The sequence below is a fragment of the Henckelia pumila genome, chromosome 3 (genome assembly GCF_033568475.1).
Source record: "Henckelia pumila isolate YLH828 chromosome 3, ASM3356847v2, whole genome shotgun sequence".
NCBI classification, from domain to species: Eukaryota; Viridiplantae; Streptophyta; class Magnoliopsida; order Lamiales; family Gesneriaceae; genus Henckelia; species Henckelia pumila.
The window spans coordinates 52,766,719-52,779,515 of NC_133122.1; the positions used below are offsets into that span (position 1 = coordinate 52,766,719).

At 36.3% G+C, this 12,797-nt stretch overlaps 2 protein-coding genes across 4 annotated transcripts; both read left to right on the forward strand.

The window, feature by feature from the left end:
- The first annotated feature begins 1,223 nt into the window (after positions 1 to 1,223).
- Positions 1,224 to 7,968, forward strand: LOC140887928 (cytochrome c oxidase assembly protein COX11, mitochondrial). 2 transcript variants are annotated; one of them, XM_073295531.1, is made up of 9 exons: positions 1,224 to 2,133; positions 5,532 to 5,628; positions 5,865 to 6,001; positions 6,154 to 6,478; positions 6,572 to 6,624; positions 7,009 to 7,081; positions 7,228 to 7,332; positions 7,429 to 7,509; positions 7,587 to 7,968. In XM_073295531.1, exons 3-9 carry the CDS (start codon positions 5,919 to 5,921, stop codon positions 7,686 to 7,688), a joined length of 822 nt encoding a protein of 273 aa, XP_073151632.1. In that variant the 5' UTR covers positions 1,224 to 2,133; positions 5,532 to 5,628; positions 5,865 to 5,918; the 3' UTR covers positions 7,689 to 7,968. The 2 variants fall into 2 exon arrangements, with proteins under 2 accessions (XP_073151632.1, XP_073151631.1); XM_073295530.1 differs by lacking the exon at positions 1,224 to 2,133 and having other exon boundaries at positions 5,489 to 5,628; positions 7,587 to 7,967.
- A 272-nt stretch (positions 7,969 to 8,240) lies between these two features.
- On the forward strand, positions 8,241 to 9,773 carry LOC140887929 (microtubule-destabilizing protein 60-like). Of its 2 annotated transcripts, XM_073295533.1 has the most exons (5): positions 8,241 to 8,850; positions 8,918 to 8,998; positions 9,096 to 9,155; positions 9,245 to 9,339; positions 9,448 to 9,773. In XM_073295533.1, the coding sequence occupies exons 1-5, from the start codon at positions 8,818 to 8,820 to the stop codon at positions 9,518 to 9,520; spliced, it is 342 nt and encodes a 113-aa protein (XP_073151634.1). In that variant the 5' UTR covers positions 8,241 to 8,817; the 3' UTR covers positions 9,521 to 9,773. The 2 variants fall into 2 exon arrangements, with proteins under 2 accessions (XP_073151634.1, XP_073151633.1); XM_073295532.1 differs by having other exon boundaries at positions 8,241 to 8,998.
- Positions 9,774 to 12,797: the final 3,024 nt, after the last annotated feature.

Sequence of the window (12,797 nt, forward strand, 5' to 3'; positions counted from 1 at the left end):
TCATCTTGGATTTTGCTGCCTTGATCTTGTGTTTTCTTGCAGTGTCGTGCAATCTCGCAATAAGATCATATTCTACCATATCGGGCATGCAATCTCGCTGTAAGGCCCAATTATATCACATCGGGCATATAATCTCATAGTAAAGCCCTAATTATATCATATCGGGCATGCAATCTAGCAATAAGGCCCAATTTATGGTTCAACACTTTACAAAGCCCACGTCAGTGGTATACAAAGCCCAGGCAGGTCTGGCACTCAAAGTCCACGTCAGTGGCCCACATCAGTGGTATACAAAGCCCGGGCAGGTCCGGCATCAAAAGCTCACGTCAGTGGCCCACATCAGTGGTATACAAAGCCCGGGCAAGTCCGGCATCAAAAGCCCACGTCAGTGGCCCACATCAGTGGTATACAAAGCCCGGGCAGGTCCGGCATCAAAAGCCCACGTCAGTGGCCCACATCAGTGGTATACAAAGCCCGGGCAGGTCCGGCATCAAAAGCCCACGGCAGTGGCCCACATCAGTGGTATACAAAGCCCGGGCAGGTCCGGCATCAAAAGCCCACGTCAGTGGCCCACATCAGTGGTATACAAAGCCCAGGCAGGTCTGGCACTCAAAGGCCACGTCAGTGGCCCACATCAGTGGTATACAAAGCCCGGGCAGGTCCGGCATCAAAAGCCCACGTCAGTGGCCCACATCAGTGGTATACAAAGTCCGGGCAGGTCCGGCATCAAAAGCCCACGTCAGTGGCCCACATCAGTGGTATACAAAGCCCGGGCAGGTCCGGCATCAAAAGCCCACGTCAGTGGCCCACATCAGTGGTATACAAAGCCCGGGCAGGTCCGGCATCAAAAGCCCACGTCAGTGGCCCACATCAGTGGTATACAAAGCCCGGGCAGGTCCGGCATCAAAAGCCCACGTCAGTGGCCCACATCAGTGGTATACAAAGCCCGGGCAGGTCCGGCATCAAAAGCCCACGTCAGTGGCCCACATCAGTGGTATACAAAGCCCAGGCAGGTCCGGCATCAAAAGCCCACGTCAGTGGCCCACATCAGTGGTATACAAAGCCCGGACAGGTCTGGCACTCAAAGTCCACGTCAGTGGCCCACATCAGCGATTTACAAAGCCCAGGCAGGTCTGACACTCAAAGCCCATTTCAGTGACCCATATCAGTGGCATCAAAAAGTTCACATCAATGGCATCATAAATCCACGTCAGTGGTATTCTCCAAAACCCGACCAAGATTGGCATCATGTAATCCCACACAACTCGTGGTTATCTTAAAAGCCTGATCCGCTCGACAACATCAATTGTTATCTACAACTCTTTATTTGAGCTCAGTTTCATCAGGTTGTCGTCTATTGCTCTTTATTCGAGCTCGGTTCTAATCAGACCTTCATCTAGACCGTTCGTTGAAAACACATCACGCGGATTCAAATATGGGCCGTCCAAAGGAGGCACAGGTAGTTCGGGGTTCGGTCTACATTCTTGGTCTAAACTCATTCTTTTTATAGACTAGTTAGGGAGGTACTATTGTTACCCCGAGAAAATATTTCAACCCGAGCCCGTTTATAATGGGTCTACCCGATATGGCCCGACATGTCAAGGTCCAGCCCAGTTTAAGCTATGTTGAACTTTGACCAAGGCTGGTCATTATGGGCCAACCCAAGTTGTTTCTAATGGGCCGCAAGTATTCTTTTATAATTCAAGTAAGACTCTGATATATATGAGATAAGTCTGGATCTTTTCAAATATTCACGAGATAGAGATAAGCTTACAAATGGACCAATGGATGAAGAGTCCTAGTCCAGGACATGTTATAATTCGACTAGGTAACTTATTATTTTTCCCCTATAAATACAGGTATTGTTATGGTTTTATTCATGATTCATTACTTACTCTTCATTATTCATCACACATTCACTCTCACTTTTACATTCACGCACTCATATCTCTCAGTTTTCGCATTAATCATACCATATGCCTTCAAGACACTGACTTAGGCATCGGAGGGGTCACGCCGAAAACACTTTCGACGCCCCTTGACCTAGCTGTTGCTTGCGCAGATTTCATTGATACCCGACCCGACCTACTCTATAAAGGAATTAGAGATCCATTCTACCAGACCGAACCCGAGGTAAAAAATCGACATCATCAAAATATATCACTGATTTTCATTTCCTAAAAGCCACCGATAACATATTGATGTGTATTCTTCAAAAATAAAACCACACACGACACATTTTAATTACTGTATGAAAATAAAAAATTCAGAAAGAATTCATAATCATAATCGATTAGAGTGAAATAGAAACAATTAATGAAGGTAAAATAGTTTCTTAAGAATTTGAAATTAATTAACTCTCATATCAATTGAAGAAAACAATTGGGTTTTTATCTGAAACATACAATTAAATCTATGGATAATAATCATACAAATATTAATCAAAACTGACAAAGCTTACCAGAATCCATGACTTGTAGTTTTCTTTCCAAACTATAGAGTTCTGTCGATGTGAAATAAAATTAAATGTCCTTGTGCAAATTAAACTGGGACCGTAACCTTTCTTTTATAAATAAACAATTTTCATTATTTCTAATTTGGCCTCACAAAAAATCAGAAATATCATATATGACATTCACACAATAACATCATGACAATTAAATCCTTAAATTATTAATTCTAAATTAAACTCGTGAATTTATGATTTATTTAATTGATTACATTTAAACATTTATAATTAAAATCCCAAAAAATTTACAACATCTAAATCAAACGAAATTAATATTTGTTTCACCGTTCATTTTTCTAAAATTACTTTCGTATTTATATAACATGTTACATTATCTTCATAGCATTCTCCCTTTTTGGTAATTTTCTTAATAAAAAGATTTTGTAATGCGAAACATATATATATATATATATATATATATATATATATATATCTTTAAGTTTTTTATAATAAGTCTACCCAAACACTTTAACATCTTATTTTTAAAATAAGTTATAACAACTTATAAGCTAATAAAACAGCTTATAAGTTCTAAAAGCTTATAAATTATTTTAATTATAAGTTTAGCCAAACACCCTCTTAGTGTATAAAATTATAATAATTGGACTGAAAATGCAACCATGACAAGTAAATTAACTTTGCCATTAATTGAAAGGAAATATGCATATTTATTTTGTATCAAAAGGAATGAAATTGAAAAACTAAAAATTTGAAATGATGTGCAATAGAATGCTAGCTAGTTGGAAATTATAAGTCTAAAATTAGAAAAACATTTAGCTTAAGAACTAAATCTAAGAATGAAAATATTGATAGAAATCTGCAGATTTTTTGCAATTTTTTTTGTAGTTTGAGTGTTGATCTCCGTTGTTTCTGTCTTCCTTTTGAGCTTATGCTGATTGATTTACCAATCTACCCACTCGAACCACTACATAACATGGGATTCAGAAGTTTGGACACAATTCCACGTTGTCGTATCGTGTAGTTGTAATATTGATGAAATATTGTATTTGTAATCTCAAAAATATATATATATATATAGTTGTAATTGATTGGACCACATTAATTAATTGATCTAGATTAATTAGCTTACCTAAGTTAATTAATTAACTAATTTTTAGGCTCCCAAACACACGTATATATGGACACGATGGATGAACAACTTATCAAAATTACACACATATATAATATGGATGGTGGAGTCACATCCATGATTGGATGCATAAATATATACGTACACACATAAAATCTCCTAAAAATTTAATAATAATCAATGTAAGGTCGTTTCCTCATAATTAATTAATTAAGAATCTATGGTCATGTGAACTACATGCATGTGCTTCACCATTTCTTAATATATATATACATATTCTTTTTGTCATTGCGGGTCAACTGCATAATTTTCTTTGTTAATTAACTGTTCCCATGCACGGATAACGATATATTAATAACATGTAAATAACGTAGTATTGTTGCTTTTATTTTTCCTCCCTAATCTTTCGTTTTCATGTGTATGTTCCCATTATTTTCCTAACAACTTCTTGAGTTTCGAAAAATAATCTACTTTGAATTATCTAGACTTGAATTCCTTGATCAGACAACGACACTATGACAGTGTTTGGAAAAAATTTTAAAAAGCACTTTTCAACTTTTTGTTAACAAAATTTTACAACATTGCAAAATTTTGCAAAATTTTGTTAACGAAAAGCTGATAAGTATTTCCTAAAAGCTCTCCCAAACACTACCTAAATATAAAAATCATATTTTATTTTTGTAAACCTTTTGTTTTTGGCTCTAGATTTGAGTAGTTTTAAATGGCCAAAAACTACCTTGTCTTCGATTTTTATTTCGAATTGTTATTATATGACCACAAATATTAGCATAACATAATTAATTATATGTCTACATAAACGATACTTTAATTTGGTACGAGGTGGGTATATATAATATATTGCAGGCACGATAATTCCATTGCAGTACTACACGTACATGTTTTTGGTCAATAATTTAATGTTGGAAGAAAATGAAAGATTTGCAGTCCAGTCGCATTATAATATGTTATATGTGTGTGCTTTCTCCCAAATTTTGCAAGAAACTTCGGGAACAAAAACGTTAGTTGACTAGGTTGATTTATGTTTATGTCATGGCCAAGAGTCTAATACATTTTATTTTGAATTCCTTGTGCATGTATCTTCCTTGATATTTCATTTTTCACCAAATTTACTTCATTTATTACTTTTAAATTAAATGATATTTAATTTACAAGTTATTCACTATTAAATAAACTGTACGTGTCTGTGTGTGTTTATTTTGTAATTTAGGATATGATATATCCGTTTTTGCAATTTGATAGTTTTGTGGGTTTGTTTCGTAATTTAGGTATGAACATACCAAGAGGTCATCTTTAGGGGCCACTTACATAATAATAGTAATTAATAATTAATAATATTGATTCGTCAATAAAAAGTGGTTAAAAAGATTGAAAAAAAAAGGAAAGAATTAATAAATAAAAGAATGCATTCATGTTCGTAGGTCAACATATATTGAAGTGGACTATAACTCTGAAATCTGAATAGCACCTTTTACTTTTTCAAATAGTTTTCGACAAAATTCCTACAAATACAGTTCACATGTTGGGAGATTTATTTTAATAAGCTGTCATATATGCAATTTATTCACTAACATATTCACAAAAATCAATACGATATTGTTTGGTGTATTTTTATTAGCCCAACCTAAATTCAAATATTATTTTAGTTTGACCACACCTAAATTCAAATTTTATTTCATGTTGACATTAAAAAATAGTCACAGTTAATAGAAACAGCCCAAACCAATCAATGCAATAATTAATAGTAATCAACCCAACAAATCGAAATCCATCAAAATTCAATAAATTTAGAAGGCCCATTTATATTAAAAAATAATTACCAAACATAAAAAGAAAACCACACAATTCATTGTTGGCCCATTTCAGAAAAATCAAAAGCCCAGAGAGTAGAAATTATCTGCCTTTTCCTTGCAGCAATCTTCGGTTCATCCCCGTCGAAGGTCACCGAAGAATCGTGCTGCTAGCATCGGCGCTCAATCGCGAGACCACGGCGAAGATTTGCTACTATGAGGTATAGCTCTTCTTTTGCTGCTTTGCAAGGTTCAGGTTTCTTAAAGGAAATGCACTCGAGATCCGACGAAACTGTCGTCGCCATCTCCTCCCACGCCTGCGTCTGCGGCGGATTTTTCTGCTAATTTGATTCAAAGAAATTGTTTTTTAATCTTGTCATAAGCAAATGATTGTGTAACTCGGAAAAGTTTTGAGAAACTAAAAAATTGATGGTTTTTTTTTTTTGGCGTCCTGCAGATGCTGTTAAATTTATTCTGATCAATTCGAAAGAATATTCAAATCTTTCCCAGCATGTCATTTTTTCGTCTTACCAGAGCAACCCGTTTATTTTCTGGCGTTAACTATCCTATTCATCAAGCCAGCTTTTTGTCCAGGTATGTGACATAGCACAAGGTGTTTCTTTTAGAAAAAACATTTTGTTTATATTCCCCCTTTTTTTGTGCTCATTTAGATGAATATTTCACATAATTAGCTCGAACTGTTATCCTTATGCTAACTGTTATCCTTATGACTTTCTTCCGAGTAGGCACCTACATGAAGCTGTCGGTTCAAGATGTGGTTTTATTGGATCTGCTAATAACAATATATGTAGGCAAAGATTTGGTTATGAATTTCGTGGTTTAATGTCAAATTGTGGATGTAAGCTAAGGAGTTATAATTTGGAAAAGTCCCATTCTGTTTTTGGTCGACACTATGCTACGAATGCAAACACAGAAAAGAAATCCAAGAAGATGCTTTTGTACTTGACGGGGTTGGTTTTCGTTATGGTGGGGTGTACTTATGCTGCAGTTCCACTGTATAGGAGGTTTTGTCAAGCTACTGGTTATGGAGGTACCGTTCAGCGTCGTGAGGTGAATGATCTTACTTGATTTATCAATGGTGCAACTCTTGTTCATGCTATTCTCGGTCAACTCTGCAAGATTACGTGTTTCTGTTTACATCAGAGTGTTGAAGAAAAGATTGCTCGTCATGCCAAAGATGGAACCATGACTTCTAGGTGTGGCCTTCATTCAATCTTCATGATAAATGTTTCTCATTTGTGAAATGGTTGAATAAAATAGCCTCTGCTACCAAAGGGCAGTACCTTAGGAGAGAATAGTGATGTGAATTAGATGTTTCCTTAGTTATTTTATCCTCAAGTAGGCTCCTAAAAGATAATGAAATTGGCTAAAACAATGGGGATACTCAAGTTCAAATTGTGGATTGATATACATTGACCTAGAACATCCCCAAACTAGTACCGGCAATCATATAGTGCCGTCATGATGATCTTTATGCGTAGATATTAAGAATGATTTTGGTTGTGGAGAAAGAAAATATCTAGCAAGTTACTCAATGTTTTCCACAATATCTTTGATGAACCCTAGTTCTTTGCTTATAGGGAGATTATTGTGCAGTTCAATGCTGATGTGGCTGATGGAATGCCCTGGAAGTTTGTTCCAACTCAGAGAGAGGTGCCTATGCTATATAAACATGTTTAGTATATGTTCTTGGGTGACCAGCTGTTTTTTCGCTAGTTTGAGCAGTGTTTTTCAGTAACAACTTACTTCATTTTGCGTACTCTTCATGCGAGTCATAAACCTTTGCTATTGGACTACAGGTAAGGGTTAAGCCAGGAGAGAGCGCCCTTGCCTTTTATACCGCTGAAAATAAAAGTTCGTCTCCCATTACTGGTATATCTACGTATAATGTCACCCCCATGAAGGTAAAGTTATTTGAGGCTTGAGGTTTAACACTGATTGTTTGTCATTTTTCAATATCTATAACAAATGGTTCGATCAACAATTGGTTGATTTTCCAGGCTGCAATCTACTTCAATAAAATACAATGCTTCTGCTTCGAAGAACAACGGCTTCTTCCTGGAGAACAGATTGACATGCCAGTAAGTGCTATACGTTTCTCTTCCTACGTCAATTCATTTCGCAACCTTGTTAACTAGTGTTGCCCATGGATTGTTAGGTGTTCTTTTACATTGATCCCGAGTTCGAGACAGATCCTAAGATGGATGGAATCAACAACTTGATTCTGTCTTACACATTTTTCAAGGTTTCCGAGGAATAAGAGTGTCGATACTTCGTCTGCATATTCGAGGTGTATCATCCTTGACGATTCCAACAAATTTTTGTGGTATCTAGTCTTGAACTTCAAACGATGGACGATTTATATACCACTTGATTTTTGAATTGGCAAAATTTCGGCAGTACATGATGTCATCTTTTGCTAATGTCGAATAAGAACTTGCCAATTATCTTTTCTTTTACGAATTCATAGTAATATTTTTTTTAAAGAAAAGCTTAGAATTAGCTTGAATCGGAAGCATTTCAGTTAGGTTTGTATTTGAATCGTGACCTAACTATATGACAGCACTCTTATTAATGTGTATTCTATCATTTGATTAGCAGCCATTAACAAACCCATTTCCAAAAGTTTTTGCGGATTTGACAGAAAATACATTATTAAATAGCAGATATAAAAATTTTATAATTGTCTTCGACCATCATAATCATGCCCATGGTTGGTATCCCTGAGGTAAGAATCAAACATGATTTTACTCAAAGGCTGCTTTCATATCATATACATTATACTATAGACGCGAGTCCAAACCGACGTGATTATCGACTACTTTATGTTACATGTTAGAAATAATCAACTCAAATTGTTACAAATTTCGATCATATATGTCTACATTTTCACATAACTCCAATGTTTTGAAGTCGAGGAAGCTACGATTGGACGATTATACATGAATGAACTCAATGCACTGTACAGCAAGCTTGTATAGCTAGCCAGATACAGGAGGGGCATGAGATAAGAAATGTGCCGGGCCGGGCCAGCCCGGCTCCATGGAATTGTTTGAATGAAACTTGATTTTTTTGTCATATCCTCTCTAGTATCACCTTGTGTATAAGCATATATATGTATGAGATATGGTTATTTTCAAGAGTATACATGTGCGTATATATACGTTTTGAGAATGAAATTCAATCAGAAAGTTTGGTAACACATGGCATGAAAAAAAAAATGAAGGTGGTGATGGAGCAACAGAATTTGATAACTTCATTGTGGAAACATACAAATCTCCAAACTCTTTCAAATGTGTGTATGTATCTATATATAGTTCATTTTAGTTAAAACTAGGCTGGTGACATATATATTTATTATTCATTTCATTAAAGCTACTATACTCATCATGGAAAGTCCAAACAGGAAATTTGCTCAAAAGGTGAGCTTTCTACTGCTTAATATTGATGCTCCACACTGTTTCAAAAAAGCTTATCCAAAAATTTCAGATGAAAGAAGGTACAAAACCTATGGAATTCAGACTCCACACTCAGCAAAGAGCAGTCCATCGATCTATTTTTGATTCTTCGGTAAGTAAATTAATATATATATAGTTTCGTTGTTTGTTTGTTTGATTTTAACTTTTAAGTAACAAGTAAATACTAATATATATAATTAATCTGACAGGTTGCAATCAAGCTGTATATCAATGAGCGACAGAAGAAACAAGTAGAGAAGCTGCTCAAGGTATGTTATTATTATATATATGGAATTGCAAAAAAAAAAATGATAAAAAAAAAAAAGAAATAAGATTGTGATGTTTGGATTGGGAGCAGACGATAGAAGAGGAAGAGGTTCGGATGATGAGAAGGAGCATGATACCTAGAGCTCAACTCATGCCTCTTTTCGATAAGCCCTTTTTACCACGAAGGTATATATATATCCAAGCACGCCTCGATAGTAATTATATATGTCATGTTTTTACATCATATCAATGACTTTTTCATATTCAATAGAACTTTAATTTGCTCATTTGCAGATCAACAAGGCCTTTGACGATTCCTCGCGATCCAAGTTTTATCAAAAACTACAGCGGCGTTCTCTACCTATGATTAAACGATTTTAGGATCATGCCTCATCGTCCTCATGATCAGAGCTCGATCGAGTTCGAACAAGGAATGCTTCTGTCCATAATTAATTTTGAATGTTAATTTGGCTCCATTGTAGCTTGTCTCTTTTGTGTCTATGAATTTTTCCGCAAGATAGAATTATTATTAATGTAATAATACCGTAAGTGCCGATTACGTGTAGGTTTCAAGTGTGGGACGAGGTCTCAAATTCAAGACCCAATTGTAACAAATCCCTTCTCCCCCAACTCCAAAAAGAAAAAAGTAATAATACGTACGTAAGTTTGTTTCTATATATGACGTCGCTCCAATGGGGCTGGCAAATTGTATTATTTTCATAATTACGAGATAATATATTGTTAAACGCCTTTCATTTTCAACTACATAATATATCATTTTCATCTAGTTCATTAATGTAAGTACAATTTCCACCACACGATCAAAAGCGAGCCAAGAGTTGAACTCTTTTTCTTTAAGACAAATTTTGCCCCGCCTAGGTGCTAACGGGATTGTGCAAATTGTCTTCCAAGATAGAACGCTTCACAACTTTGAGTAGCAGCACTGCAAACTCAAAAAACTTCGAACAGAAGTGCTTTAAGAAACTCAGACTCGATATGAGTATGTGAGTATGCAAGAGAGAAGAAAAGGAAATCTGAATGAGCGAGTTGGAATGAATGCAGGGGCCATCTATTTATAGATGTTGGACGGCTGCCTCGGACGGTTGCATCCCTTCGATGCATGCATGGCCGAAAAGTTGCAATGGTTCGGTCTGAAGAGATGCACTGGTTCGAGCCCAAGAGTCACGTCCGTTCACAAGGAAAGATGCAAAATAAATATTATATTAATTTATTTGTCTAAAAATTTAAACATGTGCCAAGCCAAGCCAAGCCCAAGCCCGTGACCGTGCCGGCCGGCCGGCGGCGGCGCGCGCGTGTGGCTAATGGTTCGAACCTAGCCTAGACTAGGTCCGCTCCCTTTAACAAACATGGGTATCCCTTGGGACCCCAACCCATTGTCCAAACTTGGGCATTATATAGTGTCATCCTTTCCCTTATTTTACCAATGTGGGACAATGAGCATTTATCTCATTCACCACTTTCCAACACATTTTCCAACAATCCCCCACATGAATGTGATTTATGCGAATATGCATGCAGATGCTAAAACAGAGTTTCTTACGAAAAATTATTGCATGGGGAGAGGTAGCTTGCGGCTTTGAACCTTCCTTAGTGAAATACTATCGGATTTGCTAGGCTGCCTAGTGAACGTGATGTCTTGAACTATTCAGCCGTTGATGTAAACCAAGACAACAGTATTCACACAATAATTTTTCTCACACTTTATTTGTTCTCATGGTTTTGTCCGTTTTGGCCCTGGACAACATCTTGGATTCTTAAGTGTTTCGTTGAAGCGGCCCGTCTTCACACTTAAATAGGTGACCTCCTAGTATATGAGTATCCTGTCATACCCTATTTCATAAAGAAATATAGGAATCATTAAAAGTTTTGTTAAAACTTAACCTCACTACTTGCACAGGTTGCACTTTTATCCTAGGAATGAGAATAGAACAAAGTTCTGAGTGCACGTGAACGTTCATAACTTGATTGTCCCATTGAACCAAGATCTTGGGATCTCCAATCTACAAGGTTGGGTTTCCGCTATGAATATTCTTTAATTTTGTAGGTTTTAATCTCATTCCTCTTGATAAGCAGTTAACTTGATCTCGTCCTAAACCTTTTGTCAACGGATCGGCTAAGTTATCTTTTGATTTTACATAATCAACTGCGATAACTCCATTTGAGATCAACTGCCTAATGGTATTATGTCTTCGACGTATGTGTCTTGACTTACCATTATACATACTACTTTGTGCCCTACCAATAGCCGCTTGACTATCACAATATGTATCATAATTGCTGGCACTGGTTTCATCCAACACGGAATATCCTCTAGGAAATTACGAAGCCATTCCGCTTCTTCTCCCGCTTTGTCTAGAGCTATGAATTCCGATTCCATAGTTGAACGAGCTATACACGTTTGTTTAGAGGATTTCCATGACACAGCTCCTCCACCGATGGTGAACACATATCCACTTGTGGTTTAGAGTCTTTTGTGTCGGATATCCAATTGGCATCACAGTATCCTTCTAGTACGGAAGGAAATGTGCTATAATGTAATCCATAGTCCATTGAGTACTTTAAGTATTTAAATACTCTTTCTAATGCTTTCCAATGATCATGACTAGGATTACTTGTAAATCTACTCAATTTATTTATTAAATATGCAATATCAGGACGAGTACAATTTGTAATATACATTAGACTCCCAATTATCCTTGCATATTGCTGTTGAGATACGGGTTCACCTCGATTTTTGGATAAATGTAAACTTAAATTCACGGGTGATCTTAACGGTGTGACGTCATATGCATTGAATTTCCTAAGTACTTTCTCAATGTAATGAGATTGTGTTAGGATAATTCCTTCAGGCGCTTTTACAATCTTAATTCCTAAGATAACGTTTGCTTCTCCCATATCTTTCATATCAAAATGTTTTGTCAACATTTTCTTAGTTTTCATGATGATATCATGATTACTACCCATTATGAGCATGTCGTCTACATATAGACAAACAATTACATATGAGTCATGTGTGTCTTTTATATAAACACATTTATCACACTCATTAATCTTGAATCCATTTGACATCATTGTTTTGTCAAACTTTTCGTGCCATTGTTTAGGAGCTTGTTTGAGCCCATACAATGATTTAATGAGGCGACACACTTTCTTTTCTTGACCGAGAGAAATGAATCCTTCAGGTTGTGCCATATATATTTCTTCCTCTAACTCACCATTTAAAAAGGCCGTTTTAACATCCATTTGATGTATTTCAAGATTATTTAAAGCAGCAATTGCTATAAGTACTCGAATAGACGTTATTCTCGTAACAGGTGAATATATGTCGAAGAAATCCAACCCTTCTTTTTGTCTAAATCCTTTGGCCACTAACCTTGCTTTGTATTTTTCAACAGATCCATCAGCTTTGTATTTTCTTTTTAGGATCCATTTGCATCCTAAAGGTTTGCTTCCCGGTGGGAGATCTACTAACTCCCAAGTATGATTTTGCATGATGGAATCTATTTCGCTTTTTATGGCCTCTTTCCAAAGTGGAGCATCAGGACTGGATAACGCTTCACTTAAAGTCCTTGGATCATTTTCTATATCATAACTTAGAAAATCAGGACCAAAAGTTTTAGCTA